We start from the raw sequence: 24,152 nt of genomic DNA, 5'->3' as shown, positions 1-24,152 counted from the left end.
AGTTCTGATGTCTTTGCCTTTACAACTCAGTTCAGGAGAAGAGGAATTATCCTCTGATGGACATTGTGGGTCCCATCCCTGCCCCTCTGTTCCCAGAATTCTTCTGATTACATTGAGCCATTCATTTATCCCACAATCCCATCAATATTTGTCACTGATGTCACAGATAATAAGCCTGGACATCTTCAAAGGTCTGATATGAATACATGCTCTTTGTTTAGCTGGTGTCATGGTGATTAGTATCATTGTGAAAAGCTTTAAAGCTTGATTTCTTCAACAAGACAGCATTGAATATAATACACTGTAAAAAGATTACTGTAAATTTTACAGTAACTTACTGGCCATATTACAGTAAAATACTGTTCAAATTACAGTAATTGGTTACAGTGTAGAACCGAGTAATAGATTGTGATCCCTGTATGTTTTACATTTACATTTATCTGACGCTTTTATCCAAAGCGACTTACAATTGCTATATATGTCAGAGGTCGCACGCCTCTGGAGCAACTAGGGGTTAAGTGTCTTGCTCAGGGACACATTGGTGTCTCACAGTGGATTCGAACCCGGGTCTCTCACACCAAAGGCATGTGTCTTATCCACTGCGCCATCACCACTGCGCCATCATGTAGTTTTGTAATTACTACATGAAAATCTGCAAACAAAATATTCAGACACACATCTGAATTTACTTTATTGTTAAAAAAAGAGTAAAGAAAAATCTACAAAGTAATACAAATGCGTGTTTTGGGGATAATAACATGGGTTGTTAAATTTAATTAAATTATCTTGGACATAAACTCCATTCAGATATCTTTAATAAAAATAAAAGAGAAAAGCTAATACTGAATATTAGAGTATGTAAAACTAGGTGCTAAGACTTATTAATGTTCAATGGGTATCACTGAGGCATATGAATACTAATGAGTAAAAACAAATACAATTAATTAAAACTGAAAATATCTTAAATAGTCTTCTCATCCACCTCAGTCACATAGCATAGTGATCTAGGTTGCTGTTCGACTTAATTAAATTCCTTCCCTGTGGTCTCTTTCTCAGCTCTTGTAACTCAAACTAATTATTGCAGAGAGTAATGTACTCAGAATCACTGGTGTCCCATGATCCTTTGTGCTGTTGTGATGAATAGACTCCTCACTTTCCATCCTATAGCCTCTAATATTCTCACTGAACTAGAAATATGTGTTAGGCAGGTCTATTAGATACCTTTGCTTATGTTCTTCATGTAAGTGATCTTAAACCCTGCAATAATGAAGCAAGGGGCTGAGGTATTAACTTTAAGTCACACGGCACCAACAGATCCGGATCAATTGACATTTCAAATTAAATACAAGTAAAAAAGAGTTTGCTGCTCTGTTGATCAGTTAATTTACACGTGCAATTAAATAAGGTTTGTAAAAACAAAATATCTTCATGTTTTTGATACACTGTGTAACTACAATCACTTTCGATATACCATTTTAGTGGTTCAGGTTTGTTTTCTAGACAGAAACAAATTGTGGTGCTGTCGTGTAGTGGTGTAACAGTCACATCTAAAGGTATGAAATAAATGGTGGGATAGCTCATCTAAAAATTAAGCTTCTGAAGATTCCAAACCTGTATGACTTTCTTTCTTTTATATTTGAAATATATTTCAAATATATTTCGAAATATATTTCAACTGTTGTTTCCATACAATGAAAGGCAGTGGGGTCCAAAACAACAGCATATGACTTTATGGATAAAAACACTAGAAACATTTAAAAAAAAAAATATCTCCTTTGTTTCAAATCAATCAAAATAAGTTAGGAACGATGTGAAAATGAAAACTACCCCTTTACAGCCAGAAATATGCTTTTCGCAAGTACATGAATGCAGACATTTGACCTTTAAACCGATGCGTTAAGCTAAGTTTTTATCAACAGTGACTTAGATCAAGATTCGCCATAACAGTAGTTGACCTGAAAGAGAAATCTGATCGTAAAAGCAGACAGTTTTAGATATAGTGCCACTTGGGGCAATGATGAGAAAATGCATTTGTCAACAGTCGATCGTAGCCAGACGCTTCTGCCTTCATGTACATGCATAGACCATTTTTTCGGGCCTAAAAGTGCATTTGGAAATTTTTGTTTATGTTGAGCGAGTCTTCTTGGACTTATACTGACACCAAGTGGTGTGGATGCAGAATTATGCAAAATCAGATGTTTTCAGTTTCTGAAATTCCTTATCAGCCACGACTAACTAATTTCATTAGCGAAATTGTCCATTAAGTCAGTATTATTCAGCTGGCCATGTGATCTCAACATGGCAGCCCCCAAATTTATTTAGTCTATAAGTATGACTAAGAATCTCATGTGTGTGTACATGATTTAGTCAAAATCACATTTTGTTTTTCATCTGTAAAACATTTTAATGAGGCAAAAAAAATTACTGAGTGCATCTTTTAATGCCGTTATTCCTGATTATATTATGTGTGTGAGAATCATTTCCAATCAGAGTTCAGCCTCTTATGGTTTAGGATTGTGTGTTATGTAAATTTACAGCAATAAGAATGAAGTATTCATCCTTTGTAACCAAAAATAGGCATCTGTTTATAGCTAAAGGCTGTGTAGAGTGATATTACAATATTATTTCCCTGTACTGTATGATTGTGTGTAACCGAAGAGCTCCGGACACAGGTATTGTTGTATTGTTTAGGTGACTGAACAGCCATGTGTGCGCATTTAGCTGAACGCTGGGTTGTGGGTTACTGACAGAGGTGTTGGTGGCGTATATTTCCTTCTCAGCAGTGACAGAGACAGGATGAAGAAACACATGCTCATAACGGCGAGGATCGCGATGGCAGAAATCAAGGTGCTTGTCACTGAATTCATTTTGAATGGAGGGCTGTTTAAAGGTGCTGAAAAACACACACATACACACAGTGTTAGGAAGACTTCTTACAATATGTAACCCACCGTTTTATCTATCACACGCTCTTTCTTTCAATCCTCTTGTTCATTTCTTGATAACACCACCTGCTTCTACCCTCTATTAACTTCTCTCTGTCGGAAAACCTCCGACACATAGTTATTTTGGTCACGGTTTTAAGCCGCTAGATCCTTTAAGGAAAAAAAAATGCTCTATATTTTCAGGGAGGAAGTAAAGCATGCTTTTATTCTCCATCAGAAAGGCTACAGTTATGATAAAAGAGGGATTTAGCTTCCTTTTAAAAGGTCTAAAATGGAGGACAAAGCAAGGCTTACCTAACTGGGAATTATTGGTGGGAGTTTCATCTGTGGACAGATGAAAATTGTTTTATTGAGATGAGCACACTTATTGCCTTAAAGTGCCAAATCATGTCACATAACAGGCTCAATATGAAAATTTAAAATTAGCATTGTTGAAATCATGCGCTACACTACGTAAACACTACATTAGAGTTCATATCGTACCACTTCGGGTGATGATGGGCCCAGCAGTCATGATCGCATTGTCAGAAGCCCCAGCAGTTCTTTCCGACACGTTCCTTTTCTTCCTCTTACCACAGATCTATCAGGATGACAATATTTGTGAGTAATAAACACAGTTCCAGCTTAAAGTTTCTTTGCTTTTAATAGCAGAAAATGAAGAACATTATTACAACCAAAACTAAAACTTTCAGGACTAAAAACTGAACTAAAATTTCAGTTTTTAATTCCTATTATAGATGGCATGGTGACTCTTATATTCCCAGTATAAACTAAAGCCAGTAAAGCCAATACTACCATGACACTTTTACAGTTTAATCTTTTTCCACATAATTGTTTTGCATTGCTGTAATGTCTTTTTTTGTTTGATTGTTAAGTTTTGTTTCTTTGTTTTTCTAAATGAAAATCAAATACACTATAGATCGATTCAAAGATTCTAGAAATAAAAAAATGGGTATCACGATTCCCTCAAAAATACTGAGCAGCACAACTGTTTTCAACATTGGTAATAATAATAAATCATCACATAAACAAATTATATTTTTTAAAATATTTTAAAATAGAAAATAGTTATTTTAAATTGTATTAATACTTTATAATATAACTTTTACTGTATTTTTGATCAAATAAATGGTGAGCCTAAGATACGTCTTTAATAAAAAAATTACTGACCCAAAACTTATGCACATTTTATATTTTTTAAGAAATAATAGATAGTAGATAATAGATAATACATAGCAGTAGTAATAATAACTGAATATATATACACATACACACATACACACATATATATATATATATATATATATATATATATCACAATGTAAAAAATAGGTAACACTTTACTTAAAGCTTTTATATATAATGCATTATAAAAGTAATCTTAATGCATTAATTTTGTCTTGTATAATCTAAGAATAATTGTAACCTCAATTATAATACATTATAGTACTTACCTATTTCATTGTTATAACTTTATCAAATATAATGCATTAAAACACAACAAATAACCTTTCAAGTATTATAATGCATTTTAACTTGTTAAAACTATTTATGAAAAGATATAATGCATTACAATGTTATGAATATGTTTATAATGTAAGTGTTATACAAAATATGTAATATCTTATTTCTTTCTTAAGATTTAAGGATGAAATATGACCCAGACATGTTGACACTTTCTGAGTTTCACTATGGTATTAATCTCAAGCAGCCATCCTTACAGGCAAGAGCAGGGGGCAGTCGTCAGAGCGACACAGCTTGGTCACACAGTGCAGAAATACGGTGGACATTTTCTGGTTCTTGTGCTTGACGAAGCGGAACACCTCAAAGGAGAAGCGGCCCATCTGGCTCTTCCCGTTCTCAAACACTGTTGTCTGAGGGTCCTTATCACATCTGCTGGACCAGAGACAAGACACACCTAGCATTCAGCCTCAGTTCTGGTTGTATACACACACATATGTGCAAGCACATCCACATATCCAAAGAAAACATGGAATTACCCAAAGAAAAGGTCGTATCGGAGCTCATCATTAGGATTCCCAGAGGGAGTCGTGTAACAGTAGTCCATCAGAACGTTCCACCTATGGGGAGTGACATGCGTGAATCGGTCACTAAAACACAGAAGACTGGATACGAAATGGTCCTATATGAGCAAACCACTGTTGTTTCATATAGAAGTCATGTGTCTTATCTCTAGTCAGGACCCATTATAATCTTTCCCATGCACTTTAGTGGCGCCCATCGCTGGCCCTAAACAAGGCCGGCATTGAGTCACTCAGCATTCTTCCTTTAATGGGCTAAACCAGTTCTGGATTTATCAGATATAAGAGAGGAGGTCATTTAGGGAAGTGCTTTAACAAAGCAGTGACACCGTCCAAAGACCATAGACATTTGACCTCCATCAGATTTCATGGTTAGCTCACCAATTAGACCGTTTCAGTAACATATCTGCAGTATGTTTTGCATTTGGACTTCCTTTCAAGATACTTTCCCAAGATATGTTTGTTTAATTGCAGTTTACCTCTTGTCTAGGTTGGTGGCTTTTACGGCGGCAAACACTCGCGTCTTCAGAGTAAGTCCAGATACTGGGATGGCAAGATGATGGACGAATGTGGAGTCCTTAAACATTAAACATCACAGGTTAGGATTCCACACACATTTGCTCAAAAATCTACTAAAAATTGCTCAAAATATGTATTTTTATATATCTAATATTTAATAACATATAATCTATATTGTAATAAAATATAAATAGTACTAAAATATGATAATTTATTGTGTGTTTATATATATATATATATATATATATATTTCACAATAAAGTAATTTAAATATATTCTTATATTACATTTTATTAAAAAAAATTATCAGAAAACTATATGTACAGTTCTATATAATAAAAAAAAAAAAAAATCTTATTATTATAATTTAATAAAAAACTAACTTTGGAAGCCTCTACTAGAAACAAGCGATATAGAAAAAAAAAAATCATCAAAGTTATCTATTTATATAGACTTAAACAAATACCTAATTAGAAACTATGCTGATGTTCCACATGTACTCACGTTGTATAGAAGTAAATTCAGCGTGCTCACAAAAGTGCCATTACTGTCCTTCACTGATATCGCTGCAGCCGACCTTCGAACAAAAGAAGCTATTAAAACATAATAAATATATTTTGCAGGCCAATTAAAGTCTGAAAGGAAAACTTGTGTAATAGTTTTTCCTGATTTACTGACTGATGTCCTTGTAATCAACCGTGCATTAGGTTTTTACAACATATTCGTTGTGCATACTGATTTAATTATGCCTCACAATTTAGCTTGTTAAAGCTTAACAATAAGTACTAAACATTTTACAACATGCAATTTGGGACTGTTCTATCTTCCTTCAAAATACTGCAAATAATTTAGCATTAATTTAAAACAAGGACACAATAATGCATTAGTTTGCTATATAACAGTAATGAAGTCGACTTACGAAGCAAGCTGCGTGTTGTTGACCAGGTATTCTAGAGGGTAACTACAACTGAACTTATAAAGCAGTCCCGGTAGGTAGCTGATGACCGTCGGGGGATCCGGAGTGTCAATGTATCCTGCTATATTCCCAATCTGGACCATGGAAAGATTCCCATAGGCGTTGGGCCCCTGAGCCGTGGAGACCTACAGACACAAAGGCACTAAGGTGCTCTTCCTAAAACTAATGTACCTTCACCTCCCGAATCCTCAGCTCTTTTATCACTGCCGGATCTCTGCCATCACCCAACCAAAGCTAAATCCACCTCACTGCAGATGTTCTTCACTTATTACAGGCAAATTGTCATAGAGAGAATACTGTCTCTCCAAACACAAGCTGTAGATTAGCATTTACTGTAACAAATGTGTTTTTCTTACTAATGACTGAACCTGAAATTAAGGTTCTGGGCCATTTAAGGGCTAATGTGAGTAAATCATTCTGTCATGGGTCAGTGCCCTCCATGCAGGCCTTTAAAAATGGTGAAAACCGGTGTCTTACCACAAGTGAGTTTCCACAGGCCTCCAGCGTGCTGAGACTGATGCTAAACAGCACAACTGTCGGGAACGTGTTGTTGTTGATGAACCCTCGGCAGTGGGCATCACCGTGACGCCCATTCAGCGCCAGGTCAGTGTCGGTGTAGCCAGAGAAAAGCACCGGGCAAAAATTAATCTTCAGAGTTATGGTTTGCACTCCACAATAAACGCTGATGTCCCGCTCAGCTGTTGAGAGAGATTAAAATATAATTTATAACATGTCATTGATTAAATCCTATCACAAAAAAGCAAGCGCTCACTCACCGGGGAAGCGGCTGTGGAAGTTGGCATCACAGTTGAACCCATTGAATTGCGCATTCACTATGAAAGTTTTACTTACAAGCAAAAGAATCACACACAAACGTTCCATTTCAACGCCTGAGGAAGACAATGTATGAGCAATTTCTTTGGATTCATCAGAAAATGCTTCTTGTTCTGAAATGAGAGAAGAAATGCATAATTAGACTCACTTCAAAAGATAATTCCACTGTATTGTTCTGTAATTATGCTATCAAATTGGAAGAAAAAGACAGAAAATGAGAAATGCGATACTTTTGTTGGTGCTTCTGTTAAATTTGAAACCAATAATGAGCATGAATTGATCTGAAGTGCCATTACGCAAAATCTGTGAACAAATCAACCTCAATTTATACATTCAAAAAGCTACAAATCTGTTCAAACTGTTCGCTTCCTGTAGGTATTTGGAAGTATGATGCTTTTACACAGAGTTCTGTGTGTTTCACCCTGACCTTGTCCTCTTTTGCCCTCCGTCTGCTCTAGCATCCCTTGCTCCGTTTCGGAAGACTCACCCGTTTCCCTGGCAGCTGTAGAATCAGCGGTACTCCATCTGTTCTCAGCTGCGACGCGAGACTGACTGGATTACCCAGCATCCCAGCAAAACCACTAGAAACACGGCCTTACTCAGAGGGGAAAAAAATAAACATAAGAGATTCATTATTTGAACACGTCAACAGCAAAAGAGCTGTCTGGGGGAACATGGGAAAGTCCATCAAAAGTGAATGTGTTATACAAATCCTTTCACGGGCCCAGAAACATGAGCAGGTTTTGAAGTTTCCCACTCATATCCTTTCTGCTTGATCTTGCTCTGTCAGCGCTCACAAGCAGCCCCACACCGCATGTGGTCTGTGAGGGGGGAATTATCTTTTCATCGGCTCCTGGACTGGGCTCGTCGCTGACTGAGCTGGCCTTTCTGTGTGCCAGGACGGTCTGGGTCGGGACCAGGATTGTCTGGACGCTTTAGATGCTTTGTTTGGCCCGGCTCAGTCAGCACTCCCATGATGGTATCCCACCTGTCTGGCCGTGACCCCCCTTTCCTACAGCCGCTCTTGGCCTCGCGACGCCTCCTCATGATTATCGCGTAATGTATATGAGAATCTATATAAGTCTTCTGTGAATAAACGCCGTTTCTAATCTCATATAATCTCCATTATCTGCATACTTCTAGTGATGAATGCTTGTTTCAACTTCTCCGAATTCATAGCAGACTAATATTTCATCAAATTAGCTGCCATTTTTACATCATTATTTTTCAAATTCCTTTAATCTGCATGATTAATTGCCTTAGAAATGTCTCGACAGTCCATCCTTGCGGTGAAAGGGGAAATTTGAATGATTTCATTGTCCGTTCTTACCTGATTAATCAAAACTCAAAGCGTCCGGGCTGCAGGCCAGCTCCAACGGCAATACATCACCCAAAAGTCACTTGTCAATCTGTGCGAAATACAAGAAATCCAAAGAATGAGGATTTTCAAAACTATGCAATACTACCCCAAACTGCTGAAATCCTAAATCCAGCTGAGTTTTACAGAGACACGCATCGCATGAAGCTCTTAGCCCCTTCGGCCAGAAGTCAGCCAGTCTGACGAAGTTTGTCTTGCGACTTGGTCTTTCTTCAGATGGAAGGGATTGTGGGTAAAATGGAGCTGTTGGTCAATAGTGGGGCAATTCAGTACTTGCGATAAGTATCTCTATTTATGCGCTTCCAGCAAATGTCATTCTTTCATTTTTCTCCCTTGAATGTCTCTATATGGCTGGCTATAGTGCCGTTTATCAGTGTGACACAATCTCATTCGCCTTGGCAAGATTTCAGGGCAAGCAGAACTATTACAGTAAGGATTTCCTCATGTGTTATTGCATGCACACTCTAGAATAGCATTTGAGAAAATGGAAAATATTTTGCCATTCTTTTGCCATTTTTTGGATTCAAGTAATTAAAAAAACCCCACTTTTTCAATAGTTTGAGCCATGCAAAAAATAAAAGGTATTTGTTTTGTTTTGTTTTACCTGTGTCCTTGGACAGTTGAAGCCTTTTAAAACTTTGTTTAAATGTTCTTTAGTGAGCTATTCAAAACCCAAATAACGGGTTTAGGCCGTTATTTTTGAAGTTTGCAGACATGCAAAAATAAAAGCCTTTATTTAGTTTTATTGTATTTTATTTTATATTTCGAAAACTGTGTGCTTGGACAATTTAGGGCATTTAAAACTTTGTATAAATGCTTATAAATGTGAATAGAGTTAGCTATTCACTCATATAATGGGTTTAGAAAAATCACATGAAGGTTTTATAATTACAAATGTGTTTTGTGCTCAATTTAAACACCAAATAGAATGATGAAAACGGTCTCTGCTCCCATCTGAATTTCAAAAATCAAAGCCACCAGAAGGAAATGTGTTTACGAACACATTTAGAGCTTATCGCAGCACAAAGGCTGTATCTGTTTTTGCCTGGCATTTGGTCGTGCTTCAATTTCTTGTCTCTTTATTTATCTGATGACTTTATTCAGAGCGGAATGAATAATGTGGGTCGACAATAATAGTGATGACAATGACATATCTAACGTCTTTAGTCTAACCAACCATATTTGACCATCCTCTCTTAGCAAAATAATATCTGCATATCTGCATTTCACAAATCAGTCTATAGTTTCAGGTAAAACATGTCTCTTTTTTATAACAGGGTACAAGTAATTACTGTTTTTCGTACTGAACTGTTATCCGTGTGAAATGCCATCAGCTGGCGGGCAAGCAGGTGTCAGGCCCAGTGCATCAATCACTGCGGCCTGAAAGGAATTAGGAACGATGAGCAATCTGTCTCTGTTTGGTTGTCATGGCTATCCGGCGGATGGGATACGTCTAGCCTGCTGAGAGAAAAGCAAAGTGTGATTTAAAACTAGGGAACACACTTTTGGTGGCCTTTTTGAAGCGCCATAAGGCATGTAAAAGCCACAAGTTTCGCTAATTGCCTCTGTCTCTCTCAAATAATCTGCTTGCTTTGTTGTTTAATTGTGCCATGTTTATTCATAAGGGTTTTTAACTGGAGGCACAGTCGATTTGAACTACTTATGATGTAGATTTGATTTGAAATATAACTGGAAGGATTTTAAGCCACTGATTGGATGTTGCAATTCAGTGGAGATTAGAAAGACTTTGTTGGGACTGTCTCAAAGTCAAGTTCTACAAAACATTATGAGTAGAAAAAATAGATGGATCCGCAATACCAACATAAGGACAGATAACACAGCTGAAATATATTTCACCATATTTACAATACTTCTAATATGGAAACAAGTCAGCTGTGGGGCTGTGAGAGAGGGATAGAGTAGGAAAGGCTGTTATTGACAGGTGTTTGGCCCTGTGTCGGGTACAGCGCAGATGAAAATGCCTTTTTTCTTCTCGGTAGATTGTATTGTCTGTCACAGCAGCCAACTTAGTTACCTCCTAACTGTTTTTCTGTCAGCAAAGGGAACATCACTTGTCATCTATGTTAGCCCTCATCCAACACAAAACAGTTATATCTGCTGGTGAATGGGGTTATATAGCACATGCTATGCAGAAAAAAAAACATATCCATGTCGAGCATCTGACATCTATATCACTTTTCTCCTCACACCTTTTAAGTAAATCTATTACTTAAAATATTAATATTAGAAATTCAGACGTTTTCAATAAAATAATATATTTGAATAACATTAGTGAAATTGAGTTTAATAATTGAGAATTCTTGAAACTTAAAAATGCTTGAATCAATTTTTTTTAAGTCAGAATGAATAAGCAATATTAATAAACATTTTAATCTATTAGTGTGAAATAGTTTAGTTTATTATATCAGTGATTGATTAATTTGTCATTTTGATGTGTTTATTTTTATAAGTGTTTTCTCTATCAAAGGTTTTTCAAACATTTTTTTTACATGTATTTATATATATATATATATATATATATATATATATATATATATATAAATCCTTGGGTTTATAATGTAGCACTATTGTGTAAAAAAGCACTCTGATCCAGGAAAGAGTTTATAGAGTTGAAACACTGCTGGACAGCGTTTGAGGAAACTGTGCATATGAGAGAGCTCTGCAGGACTAAGCAGACAGAAAAGCTGTGTTTCTGGTCCCAGGTGACAGAAATCACAGGATGCCTTATTGTTTATGTGTGAAACACAAGCCATTCAAATTCAGACCTGAGGGACACACCTTTTCATTATGAGCCATATCTATAGCAGCTTTCTCCTCACAGACACAAACCTTGACAGAGATCCACAGCATACAAAACATCAGTGTATCTGGATTGTAATGCAGGAAATTATTTAAAAACAACATTTTTATAATCAGCAACATCAATATCATCATTTTGATGATGATTATTAATATTATTTAGTGTGTATTTATAAATAAAAATTTAATTAAATAATGAAATCATGATAATAAATCATGAAAAGATCATAGTTAGGCTATGTGTATGTATGTATGTATGTATATATATAATAATCTATAAAATAATTATTAACATTATTATTGGCGTGTGTGTGTGTGTGTGTGTGTGTGTGTGTGTGTATGTATATATATATATATATATACACATAAAATACCGGTAATAATGCTAATAATTATTATTCTAAATAATAATAATAATAATAATAACGAAATAAGTAAATAAATAGTGTCAATACTGTAATGCAGAAAATATTAAAAACTGCATTTTTGCTATAATAATAATAACAAATATTTTATTAAGTATTTTTTTATAATAAAAGTTGTTGTGTATGTGAAGATTACGTGTCAAAGAATCCTGTAAATTACAGATTACACTTGTGTTAAAAATAAACACAACCTTTTGAAATATTGTTCAGTATTCTGGTAGAATATCTGTTGTAAATAGAAAAGGCTGTCATGCACCTGCGGTCTCTCAAATGGATGTTGTCAAGATGCTCTTGAAAGTTTGTGAACAAGGACACAGAGACCTGCATGTGTATATCACCCCCTACCGGTGAGACTGCAACACAATGAGCACTATCTATCTATCTATCTATCTATCTATCTATCTATCTATCTATCTATCTATCTATCTATCTATCTATCTATCTATCTATCTATCTATCTATCTATCTATCTATCTATCTATCTATCTATCTATCTATCTATCTATCTAGCTAATCACTTGTGCTTCATTTACAAACTCATCACAACCAGCACGAGAATAATCAGCTACTGTAATTTACATCAATTATTTAAGCTTTAAAGACGCAGCTCAGGATTTATGGATTGCCTGCTTTTTGATGCTCTCTGTAATTGCATATTTTTGTCACTAGATGTCTCCCTTTCCAGGCATTTTGTAAGGAAAGATTAAAAATTATTGTAAAATATTTTAGAAAGTAAAATGTTTTATTTTGATTTTCTTTCCCACAAGTTAATCTGTTGATCAACTGGAAGCTAATAATAAGCCTTTAATTTATAAACGAATGATAAATTATGAAATAATGTTTTTGTTGTTTTGTTTTTTTAAGTAATTAAGATAAAAAAAAAAAAAAAAAAAAGGAAAACTTCACCGCCCCTCCATCCCCTTCCAGTGAAAAATTACATTTTGGACTAGTGTTATTGTGAAATGTCTGCTTTACAGAACACTCACACCGTTTCTACTTATATTACATTTTAACATAAAACACATAAATAAAATAATTGTATATAACAATTATTATTAATCAGTGACACATATCGAAATATATTATGTGATGAATTTGGTTGGACAAATTCCGTCACGTGCAACGTCACCCGTCTGAATAGCGGAACTAGTAGATTAATACACAGAAACTATCCATTCTAGAGACGCCATTTTGGCTCACAAGCCAAACAGCAGCACTCGCATTCTACGTAGTGCGAGGCACTAGTCCGATAGTTGGAGCCAACATGGCGTCGTTTCACACCGACCATCCAGCATCCATATAAACCTTGGGAGGATCCTCTGAAAAGAGGAAACAGACCCGCCATTTTCCTACAAGCCTTTTAAACCCAGCAGGGGGGGGCCGAGATCCGAGAGGAGAGCCACTGAGGAGGAAAAGGGGGAGCTAAGAGAGAGGGAGAGAAGGAGAGCGTGACAGAGGGGTTGAGAGAGAGAGGGGACGCTGCCGTTAACAGAAGAGGTAACGTTTGGTAACGTTACGTAAATGTCGCGATCAGCTGACGGCATACATAGAGCGCAAACTTAATTAGGACTCTCTGAAGCGGCTGGTGCGTCTTACTTGCAATCTCATTTCTTTTCTCTCTTTCTTCCCCAGTCAGGTGGCGGAACAGTGCACATCCCAAGAACTACAGCATTGCCGTTGGATTTTACTGCCCGAGCAGATTTTCCCCCCTCTTTTTTTGTTTTTCCCCTTTTTCTGTTTGTTTAAAACTGCGAGGATGTCTGGACAGAGCATAACGGACCGAATAACGGCAGCGCAACACAGTGTTACCGGTTCCGCGGTGTCCAAAACTGTGTGCAAGGCGACCACGCACGAAGTCATGGGGCCAAAGAAGAAGCATTTGGACTGTAAGTGTCAAGGGATTTTGTACTACGTTGCTTTCGGACCCGCGTTTGAAAGTTGCGTCAGTCACTCGTCGCCCTGGGAACGAGAGCTTCTGGGCTCGAGGCCTGCAAAAGATTCACGTTCAGGGCTGCTCGTGTTATTTAACCTGCTTCCTCCAGCGACCTTTGCTGATGTTGAAACCGATCATAGGGAGTTTTGAGATTGCATGAGTACAGTGCAGTGCATTTAATGATTTAACTTGCTAACTAATAATTAACCACATTTAAAATGAGCCCATCTGCTGTCTAATCAGGACGCTTGCAGGTCGAGTCTAATAGATTCATTGAGAAATCTGATGATTGCAAACAAACGTGCTTTTGGTGTGAAAGAAAATCCCTGTTTCTGTCTTGTATGGTGGCAAAACAGAAAGCAGCAAGTTTATCTGGGTCACATTACTGTATGACTAATGTTTGTTTCTTAAAGGAGTAGTTAATTCTGTCATTATTTGTTCAACAGCATATTTTTTGAAATTCATTTTAACATGGCAAACAAAAGGAGATATTAATTGCAGAAAGTCCAAGCTGCTCTTTTCCATGCTATGAAAGTGAAAGGGGATCACTGCCGTCAAGCAAAGTTTTAGTGAATAACAGTTAAAATTTCACTTTATTCTTCAAGCAAAGATATCCAATGACTTCAAAACTTGGAAAAAATTGTGCATGGGGTGTGTGAATTATTTTCTGATTTATTTTATTTAGTTTTGTATTTTATAGTGCCTTTTTGGAGCTTGACAGCTGTAGTCATCATCCACTTTCATTACGTGGAAAAGAGCTGCTTAGGCATTTTTTTATATATAATCAATACATATTTAACAAAAATGTGTCCAAAGTTAGGTGTTAAATTGAGTAAATGATAGTTTTCATATATGCATTCCTGACAACGGTGTTATTAATATCTTTAATTTCCAAATTAGGCAAACCCTAGAGTTATTCAGTTCTTTGGTTGTAGTTGATTTTGCAATTAAAGTGAAAAACATGCTGACTGTTCAAAGTTATGTAACATTCAATTTAAGATGTACTGTGGCAGGTGTTTATAGAGGACATTGTTGTAATTGGCTCAATCCTGGCAGCGGCTGAACTCATGAGACTGTTCTGTCAAGTTAACGTTTAACTTTATGAAGCCGTCACATTTATTGCTTGTTATGCGTGTGGTGTAATCAGGTTGTCTTCTCTGAGTGAGATGTTCACAGGCTCTCACAGGTGGTGGTGCTGACAGCTCTCATGGAGCCGGATTCCTGTGGTTAATTCTCAGGAAGCACACTGGCCTTATTTAGAGTCCATCATGACCTTATCAGACCACCAAGAATAGTTTTGAATGTTTGCGTCCGTTTAGTGAGATCTGAAGCCCTTGATTAACTTAGTGAATCAATTGCAGTTTGTTCTTAATTTGTTCAATTTTGCAGTTGCTTTTTGGCAGGTCTGTGTTTGCAAACTCATTCTTGTAGTACAGTTCTCGATTTGTGATCTTTGTGGATCTGTGTCTGTATTTTTGCATAAATGTCAATAGATGTGGCGCCATTTTATTCAAATCAAGGCTGGTGGCACCACCATATCAAGTCTTTCGCCTCATACTGCTTGTGTACATATAGCTTTTTGCATTCGTTCCTATCCTACAGTGCTAATTTCCTCTGGTAAAACTATTTTTAGCTGTGTCTTGACAATACCGAATGGCATGTGTGCTGACAGATGGTTTTTAAAGAGAAGAGAGAAGTTCTGAACTTAGTGGAGGTCAGACGTAATTGCCTTCTTCCCTTAAGAGTGTGTGCTTATGTTAAGATCTTCTTGATTATCGTGTCCAGAACGTTGTTTCACAGTAGTCCAGTGCCCTCAGGTTGGTTCCCGTAACGCGGAGAGAGTGTGTGACGAAGTCTTGTAGGTATTTCAGGGCAGCAGTGCATTCTGTGCCTGGAGTTTCCTTTGGGACAGAAATAGCAGCATGTCTCACTCTCCTTCTGTTTGATTTGAACATTAGATACGGCTCCGGCTCCGGCCCCCAGCCTCTTTGATTTGGTCCGGGTTTCCGGGGTAGGGGGAACATTCCTCTTGATCTACTCTTATCCCTGAATTGACCAGCTGGCTGAAAAAATGTCCTCCAATTGTTTCCATTCTGCTTCATGTTTTAGTTTAGGAAAATATTTTAGTTAAAAACAAGAACATGGTAATAAATAATACCGCTCGTTTTTTTACTCTCTAATCTGATAAACAAGAAAATAAAGAGAATGCATTTTGTGAATTTATTGACTTTTGATAAACAGGGTTGTAACGATATACCGGTATGACGGTCTAATGTGGTTTCAATGTACACGGTTATCATACCGTAAACATTTGCACATCTACGGTTAAAAAAAAAAAAAAAAAAAAAAAAATATATGTAATAATCTCATCCGCGCATATGCAATCTATTTCGGCTGCTTCACTTTGCTGAAATGACAGAGACTATACAGACTATACTAATCTCCATCCTAGAGCCCTGCACGGGCCTCAAATTTAGGCCCTAGCCCGGCCCTGGCCCGTGACGCTCAGGCCCTAGCCCGGCCCACGTCCGACAGCTTATCATAATTACCGACCCGAGCCCGTCTTTTTTTCCCCCTTCTCCTAAAACAGTTTATGCTACTGTTTCGGCTATTAAAATAGTTCAGTTTTGTGTGTAATGGCAAAATTATTATATTTCGTTTAGTTTTTTTTTTTATTAAGTTCATTTAGAAAAACGTTTGGAGCATTTTTGTTCGTTAAATAGTTCGTTAAAAAAAATTTTAAGTAACGAAGGAAATGTTGTGAAAATCTCATACCGTTACAACCCTATTGATAAATAAAGTTTGATTAATAAAAACTTTTAATGATCTCAAGTCTTCGTAGGTCCGTAGTTACATTGAGTTTACCAATTTAAGACTTGTCTTAGCTATTGCAAACGGTTGCTATGGTTCAGCAGGTGCCTTATACATCCTTTTATGTCCATAAATAAACATCAGCTTATGTTCCATAATGTCCACCATCATTATTCAGTAGAGCTTGAGTGTGTTCGGTAGCATGTAAGGAAATGCCGAGCACTCACTGTAGTGCTCAAGCTTTGCCAAAGCTGTGCGCACACTGTGCGATTTTTAAAAGTCCTTTAGGATTGTTCTTGTCAGACTGTACGAACATGATCATGTCACACTGTGGGATCTCAGTTGTCATTAATGTCAGACTATACGACAGTCAAGACGGGTGCGCGCAAGAACTTGTCCGGAGTTTTACATTATCAACCCATACACGTCCAGTGACTGCAAACTGCATTGCACGCGGGACTTAAATGTTGGCTACCATGAAAAGTATATGAACGGCGGCAATACCTGCGTATTTAAGAAGAATAGTGTAAGCAGTACTACACACCCACATGAAAACAGCGGCGCCACCAGTGTTTATATAGCAGAGGCAACATATCAGATGAATTCTGTGAGTGGAGAACGAGAGTGCCGAAGTTTATGGTGGATAGAAGAATTCTCTAACATTAATTCTCCTCATAGCTTGTCTTGAAAAACGAAGACAGTTTGACGTTCGTCATAGAGGTCGCACTGCAGGACGGTGTGCCAAATCTTCTGACACTGCCAGAATTTCGTCAGAGGTAAAATTTGATCGCAACAGACATTAATCGGCTGTCGGTGAACATGTCAAACCAGCGATCAAAGACTACAGATTTTAGCCTAGGATTATAGGAATCTTTTAGGATTTTCAAAATTAGTCTCCGACCAAATCGTAGCCAAAATCACACCATGTGAGCCGGGCTTAAATCTAATGCTGGTTCACATTGGTCCATGTTAAAGGTGGAGTGCAAAACAAAATAGAATAAAAATAATAAAAACACAAATACTGTCCATCTGCTATTGGTTGGGCAAACATTTGGTCCTGCTCATCATAAAATTCGCACACTTAAAGGGATAGGTCACTCAAGAATAAATTGTCACCAGTTTCTCGCCCTAATATATTTCCAAACCTGTATGGTTTGTTGATTATCAAAACATCTTATTAGATATTTTTGATGAGATTTCTCCTGGATAAACATGCAAGAAAATACTTCACTGATTCTTATGTGGCAAGCAAGTATGGTTGAGCTTCCGCCACAGATATGGTTTTTATTTTGCCATTACAGTGGATGCTAATTTTACTGACGCTCCTAAATAATGGCCCATGGATATAAATATGGGGTGTAAACAACCTGATTTGTGTTCATGATGGTTTAGTGTAAGTAAACTGGTGGATTCAGAGAGAGATTGGATGGGTAGTTGTTGAACTTATTGAAATGTGATCTCTCACACACACCACCAACATCAACAGTGGACCTTCCGCTGTTGTATTTCCATGGCTTGTTGAAGTCATGTTGGCTGGCCTTCCGTGCCCCAGTGCTGTGAAAGCATGTTCAACGGGATCATGGCTTATTCTGGCCGCTCATTCATATGAGTCAACAATGCAATATTAGACGCTTCCTAGAATCTGTCCGAGACCGAATCCACCACTCACTCACTCACTCACTCACTCACTTATCTTTATGGTTTTGAGATACACAGCCGCTCCTAGCGAACTTGGAGCTTGAATTGAATTAACTCATTATGCGTTTTCCATCGGATAGCTTGATTTCCTATAAATAAAGCTCTTCCAGGCAGTATGTACAAAAATGTTCTAAATGATATGGTGTTTATTCCGCAGTGTACTTGATTGGTGCTTCAGTGTGTAGTCAAAAAAAAAAAGAAAAAGAGATGAGTTAGTTAGTGTGCCTGGTTTACAGCTGAAGGTTTTCAGAACGTGAAATGCATCCTGTCTGATGAACCGTTGGACAGCCGGCGGAAATCGGATCAGTCATTTGTTGTAATCGTAGATTAAAGTGCTCTCATCTTGATTGGTGTTCCTATTGTTTAGTATTTGCAAATGCACAGCCCAATTTTGAGGTGGCTTTCAAGCAATTTCAAGAAAATTGCTTGAAAGCACCCTAAGCTTGGAGCGTTGACTGTAGCACTTTCATTCGGCGTAGCTACAACACCCATACAATGTCATCTGCTCCAACAAAGTGACCCCTCTGTGCTGTTTTATGGTGTCAGACCACTGTGGCAGAGATCCGCCGTAAGTCAGTCATACCAGTGTGTGTGTCTGTACCTGTGTAGAAATGTAGCATGTGACCTAAGAGGCATCAAATGACGATCGGTCAGAAAGAGTGCTGACTCGCCCCCCCTGCTGTGTGTGAATGGAGTCCAGTACAGCTTTTAGAGTCACTGTTTGAAGCTCCTAGTCAAGCCTGGCTTTAGAGCGTTTGTAGTTGACTTTCTTCGTTTTCCATTTCCTAAATTATTGACCCAGTATGCCATTAGCAAATTGCCTGTTTACCTCAGCGGTTTTAAGTGATCAAATATTATGTAACTAGTCACACCAACCCAAATACAGCAGAGAGAGAAAGGTTGTGATGCCCTCCTTACTGCTTTTTGAGTGGTGATGACTCTGAAATTTAGGGCACAAACAGACTGTTCAGCAGGGGCTACACTCACCAAGTATTTTAAAGCAGTTCCAGGATAAGTTTTGTTGAAAGTAGCACTAGTAGTAATGAGTTAGGGCAGCTTTTAATGACCGTGCTGTGACTTGTGGCTGCTAGACAGTTTGCACTGTAAAACCCTCTCGGAAAAGTAAAATAGAGAGAAATGTTATGACATTTCAACTAAACATTACAAGGTAAAAACAAATGCGTGGATGGATCGTTCACAATAAGATCTATAAGTTACCAGAGTTACAATAGTTAACTAAAACCATAATAAAAAGTGTTACTTGAAATAAAATAAAATTTAAAATACTTATTTAATTTCACTTACTCACTCTCTCTCTCTCTCACACACACACACACACACTAGTTAGTTCAGAGCCAGTGCTTTTGCCGGTTCTTAGTTGGTTCGACTGGCGAGCCCTTTAAGAACCAGTTGCTTTTCCACAAGCTAGAGAGCCAATACAGTGCCAGGTCTTACGTCACTGAATACGTTTCATGTTTCGGATCACTAGCGCGGCACAACAGGCATCTGTACAAAGCATCAGCGCCACTCAGATCGATCGATCAGCACAAAACACACTAAAGCACCGCGAGAGCGATCCAAAAGCATAAAGAGCCGTCTGCTTTCCACTCGCTCCCGCAGCACCCCGATATGCCTCGCACTGACCGGTCCGCGAAGCGCCGATCTATCCCGAACAAGCCTAAACAAACTATCAGCAATGGTGGACGTTGTGTTGCTATTGATGTTCATGGCTTTGCAAACCTACATCGGCATCCAAACACGGCGAATCAAACGTGTTAGCATTTAGCTGCTATTTCAAATATGGCGGTCCAAGTTTCTGTTTGTCTTGTTGGTCACGGTAACCCCGCCCCCAAGTCCTGACGCAAGCGGTTCTTCCTTCTAGCCCAGCAATGTTGTGGTGCTACTTACGAACCGCTTTACCTGGTTCGGAGCTGGTGCTTTGGATGTCGAAAAACAAAGAACCGGTTTGAAACTAGGCTCTGGCTCCAAACCAGCACTGGAACTGCCTTGGTGGAAAAGGGGTATCATACACAGAACGTGTACGTGCTTTCACAGATTAAATGCAGCGATCCAAAACAGTGAATCTAATCACCATTCAGGTAAAACTTTGCTTCCAGAATGAGTTACACTTCTGATGTGATCTAATCGCTAGCACACCCTGAGCACATATGAGTTAACATTCCTCTTATCGGCAAGACATATCAGCATAATTTTTTATATCGGGCCGATGCAGATATGTACATTTAAAGCCTATATCTGTCCGATAGTATCATGCATCCCACAAATTTAAAATAAATAATTATAACATAAATCAACTAAAACAAACAAATAAAAATTTATTAAAACTATATAGACGCAGCAATTACTAAAACTTAAAAATTAAAGAGAAACCAGAAACTATTTTAATATTAACAAACACTATAATATTATATCAGTGATACTAAAATGATTCTGTATCATGCATTTAGAAAATAGATGGTGTCAATTTTTTTTCATGAAGACTTAAGCACCGGTGTGTTTTAAACATCCCACAACAAATGTTGCAGTTTTAGGATGCTGTATTAAAATAGTCCAGTTCAATACTCCTGCAAAAAATGTGTCTGTTCAGGGTCAGGTGATCCTGATGGCAATCAGGCGATTAGTTTTTGTGAATATGTTTCCTACTTCCAGACCCTCCCAAACTCACAGTCGAGATTGTAGTGTCTTGTCCTGGATGAACCCAGCGAACCGTTTCAAGATACTTCCTGCATTCTTGTAAGCCACCAACTATTCGAAATCTAAACAGCCAACAGGAAGTTGTTCCGTAAATCCGAAAAATGTCGGGAGCCGATTAAACGGGAGATAGCACAGTGACTCTTCCATCAAGATCGGTCTGCATCGGGGGAAATTCATGAGTCAAAACTCCTAGAGCCTAATCAGCAGAGTTTGCTCTCACAACAAACATCCTACTTCATTCTGAACGTCACTATTTCTAAATATGGAAAAGTCCAGTGGGGAAGCAGTCCAAGTGATTCAGATTTTCTGGTTTACAAAAAAACAGAAACTTGATATAAAGTGCTTGCATGTTTTTTCCCCCTTCTGTAATAATTCATCTGTTTAATCTTCTCTTTTATGTAGGATTAGCTAATGACCTCAGGAGATCTGCTATAATTCTTTGTTGTCCTTTTAGCCATAAAGCATTTTTTTCAAGATGTTATGAGAAAGAGAAAAGTTACCTTGAGGATACTTGTTTGAATGTTCTTGCCAGTTTGAGGTAGTAACTCTCACTATTATTTTGTTAATGAGTACCTTTGAGAAAAGTATTGATAAAATGCCTCCAGTAACAGTGCCTCTCATTTATCCTTGAGCAACTGTTCTTTTTGTTTGTGAAGACATTCTTACATGCACTGCCAAATTGTATTTTATTTTATTTCATTTTTTTTTTTTTTTTTTTTAGTTACTCATTAACCTTTAGCGGCTGCTCATTTTTTGGTCATTTTATATCTCTCTCTCTCTGCATCCACTTCCTCAACATGCTCTGGATTGTGAAGTCGAGCCTGCATTCCAGCCCAGATATGCATGTTCTCCTTCCTCTGGCCAGTGAGCTCTGTGAATGCCCTCTCTGTACATGTGGCAGATATTTGCTTCTGCTTGTGCTGCTCTGATGTTAACTACATGCCCCTCATGGGAAGTAATATTGTCTGGATAAAATGTGTTTTGGGAAGTGATTTGCACATTATTATGTGTAACATTCATGCATCTGTATTTTTATATCACTGTAATTTTATTTACTAGCTATTGCTATTATACATAATACATGCAATACATATATTATGAAAGACTTGTCTCAATAGTTCCTTTTGACCAAATCTTTGCATTTTTAACCTTTATTACTGGTTATTCATTGCCTGTCCAGGTTGTTCTGCAGGTAGCCCTTTGTGTACTACGTTTATGTGTTGCAGAGTAGGATGCTGTCTTCTATCTGTCTGCGAGTTAAAGCTTTCGAATCAGGGGAGCGATCATTCACTTAATGGTTTCCTATCCTCTGCCCTCACAAATGGGTCTGCCTGAAGTGGACCAGAGCTGTGATTGGGGAAAAAAAAAAAAGCTTGCTCTTCTCCATCAGTTTGTTTCTACCTGTTTTCTGTCTGTTTCTTGGCATGTGTCTCTTGTTGCCTCCTGCCATTTCTGTACTTTAGGGATCAGAGAGTCTCGATATCTCCATCATCAGCTTGTTTTATGACTGAGCATTTTAAAGGATTCATGTCGAATCAGTTTCCTGTCATGAACTGTAGGAAGTTTTCAGCATCCTGTTGCTGAGTCCACTCTGTTCTCCTGTCATTTAACAATGTTTTTCTGGCATACAGTGCATTAATATATGACAGTATGCAGCCCAACCCATTATTAGCTTTAAGATCAATGTCCCTTGACAATCAATCATTTTCCTGTTTATTGTTAACATTAGTCATGCTCTTATGGTAATGACACTTCCTATAAATTGCAAATGGGTCATTGACAATAAGGATACCTGAGATCTTTAAGGGTGCTTTCAGACCTGTAGATCGTTTGCTTTGTTCCGAAACAGGGATTAATTTGTTACATTGTTGCATTTTCTTCTTGGTTCGGTTGCTTTCACACGGCAACATTGCAAAGTGTACCAAACTGTGGTTATACAAGTCACATGTGAGTAAAGCTGTCCTCTTATTGGTCAGAGTTCACTTGTTTACGTTCCTCTGCGTCATTCATCAAGATGGATTGACAAGTTTGCTCCGCGGGCTTATTGCGGCTTTATAGCTGTCCTGGCAAACGCAAAACCAATGTAGCTGTAATTCCTCTAATATATCCATCTATATATAATTATATTTTCACTCTCTCTAATATATGAAAATATAATTATTCATTCATATATATGCATGCAATTACAGCCAGAGGGTATCTAGGCTTTGTCAGGACAGCATTCTTGTAATGCGCAGAGAAGAGTAATTAATTACACAACATTTTAATATGAAGAGGTGCTCTTTGGTTTTTAACTGCAATAACAAATATTCTCACTAACAAAATCAAAGTTTCTCACAAATTCTCACTTGCATTCACAAAATAAGAATTTGTTACATTTTATATAGCGCTTTTCTGGGTACTCAAAGCGCTTGACTGCTAGACACAAAAGACACTGACTGCCGCTCCAGGGTTCGTTTGAAAGCGTACCGAGACCATCTCTTCAAGGAGGTCTCGGTACGCTTGTTTGGTCCGCTTTTGGTGCGTACCCGAGTGCGATTGCTGCTTTCTCACCTACCCAAACGAACCGCACCAAGAGGGAAAACGAACTCTAGTGCGATTCAACCGAACCAAATGAGGCAGGTGTGAAAGCACCCCTAAGGGATTACCTAGTTCACCCAAAAATGACATGAATTCTGTCATTAATTACTCACCCTCATGTCGTTCCAAACCTGTAAGACCTTTGTTCATCTTTGGAACACAAATTAAGATATTTTTGATGAAATCCGAAAGCTTTCTGACCCTGCATATACAGCAACATAGCTACCACGTTCAAGGCTCAGAAAGGTAGTAAGGACATCATTAAAATAGTCCATGTGACAACAGTCGTTCCTTTTTTAATTTCATGAAACTACGAGATAGGGTTGTGACGGTGAGGAAATTTTCCCACTGGTTAATCGACGTGTGACAATACCGGTATCACTGTGGTGGGGGCGTCGTTTGAGTTTTCCCTCTTTTCCTCATTTCGGTTTTAAATAGCTTGTAAGCTCTGTGTGTGTTTTACTTTCACTTTCAAA

The 24,152-nt window shown here is 37.7% G+C and overlaps 2 protein-coding genes across 15 annotated transcripts in view; one reads left to right on the top strand and one right to left on the bottom strand.

Annotated features, from left to right (window-relative positions):
* Positions 1-2,717: 2,717 nt before the first annotated feature.
* LOC306864316 (zona pellucida-like domain-containing protein 1) lies at positions 2,718-7,364 on the bottom strand (the record flags this gene model as incomplete). The annotated part of the gene is made up of 10 exons (XM_079408262.1): positions 2,718-2,893; positions 3,240-3,269; positions 3,429-3,525; positions 4,667-4,838; positions 4,946-5,026; positions 5,467-5,564; positions 6,011-6,083; positions 6,426-6,607; positions 6,960-7,180; positions 7,259-7,364. 10 exons carry the CDS (start codon positions 7,362-7,364, stop codon positions 2,718-2,720), a joined length of 1,236 nt encoding a protein of 411 aa, XP_079264388.1.
* Positions 7,365-13,176: 5,812 nt separating this feature from the next.
* The window catches only part of LOC306864202 (phosphatidylinositol-binding clathrin assembly protein-like), a 49,584-nt gene continuing 38,608 nt past the window's right edge, over positions 13,177-24,152 (top strand). For 12 of the 14 annotated variants that reach the window (XM_079408017.1, XM_079408020.1, XM_079408016.1 and 9 more), the window contains exons 1-2: positions 13,195-13,436; positions 13,572-13,825. In XM_079408017.1, coding sequence (XP_079264143.1) covers positions 13,696-13,825 — 130 coding nt within the window. In that variant the 5' untranslated portion in view covers positions 13,195-13,436; positions 13,572-13,695. Of the gene's footprint in view, positions 13,826-24,152 lie in introns of all 14 variants that reach the window. The other 2 variants (XM_079408012.1, XM_079408024.1) reach the window with 2 other exon arrangements.

The sequence above is a fragment of the Barbus barbus genome (genome assembly GCF_936440315.1).
Source record: "Barbus barbus genome assembly, chromosome: 45".
Taxonomy (NCBI): Eukaryota; Metazoa; Chordata; class Actinopteri; order Cypriniformes; family Cyprinidae; genus Barbus; species Barbus barbus.
Note: the sequence above shows the minus strand (reverse complement) of the source record. Positions and strands in the feature narration are given on the sequence as shown.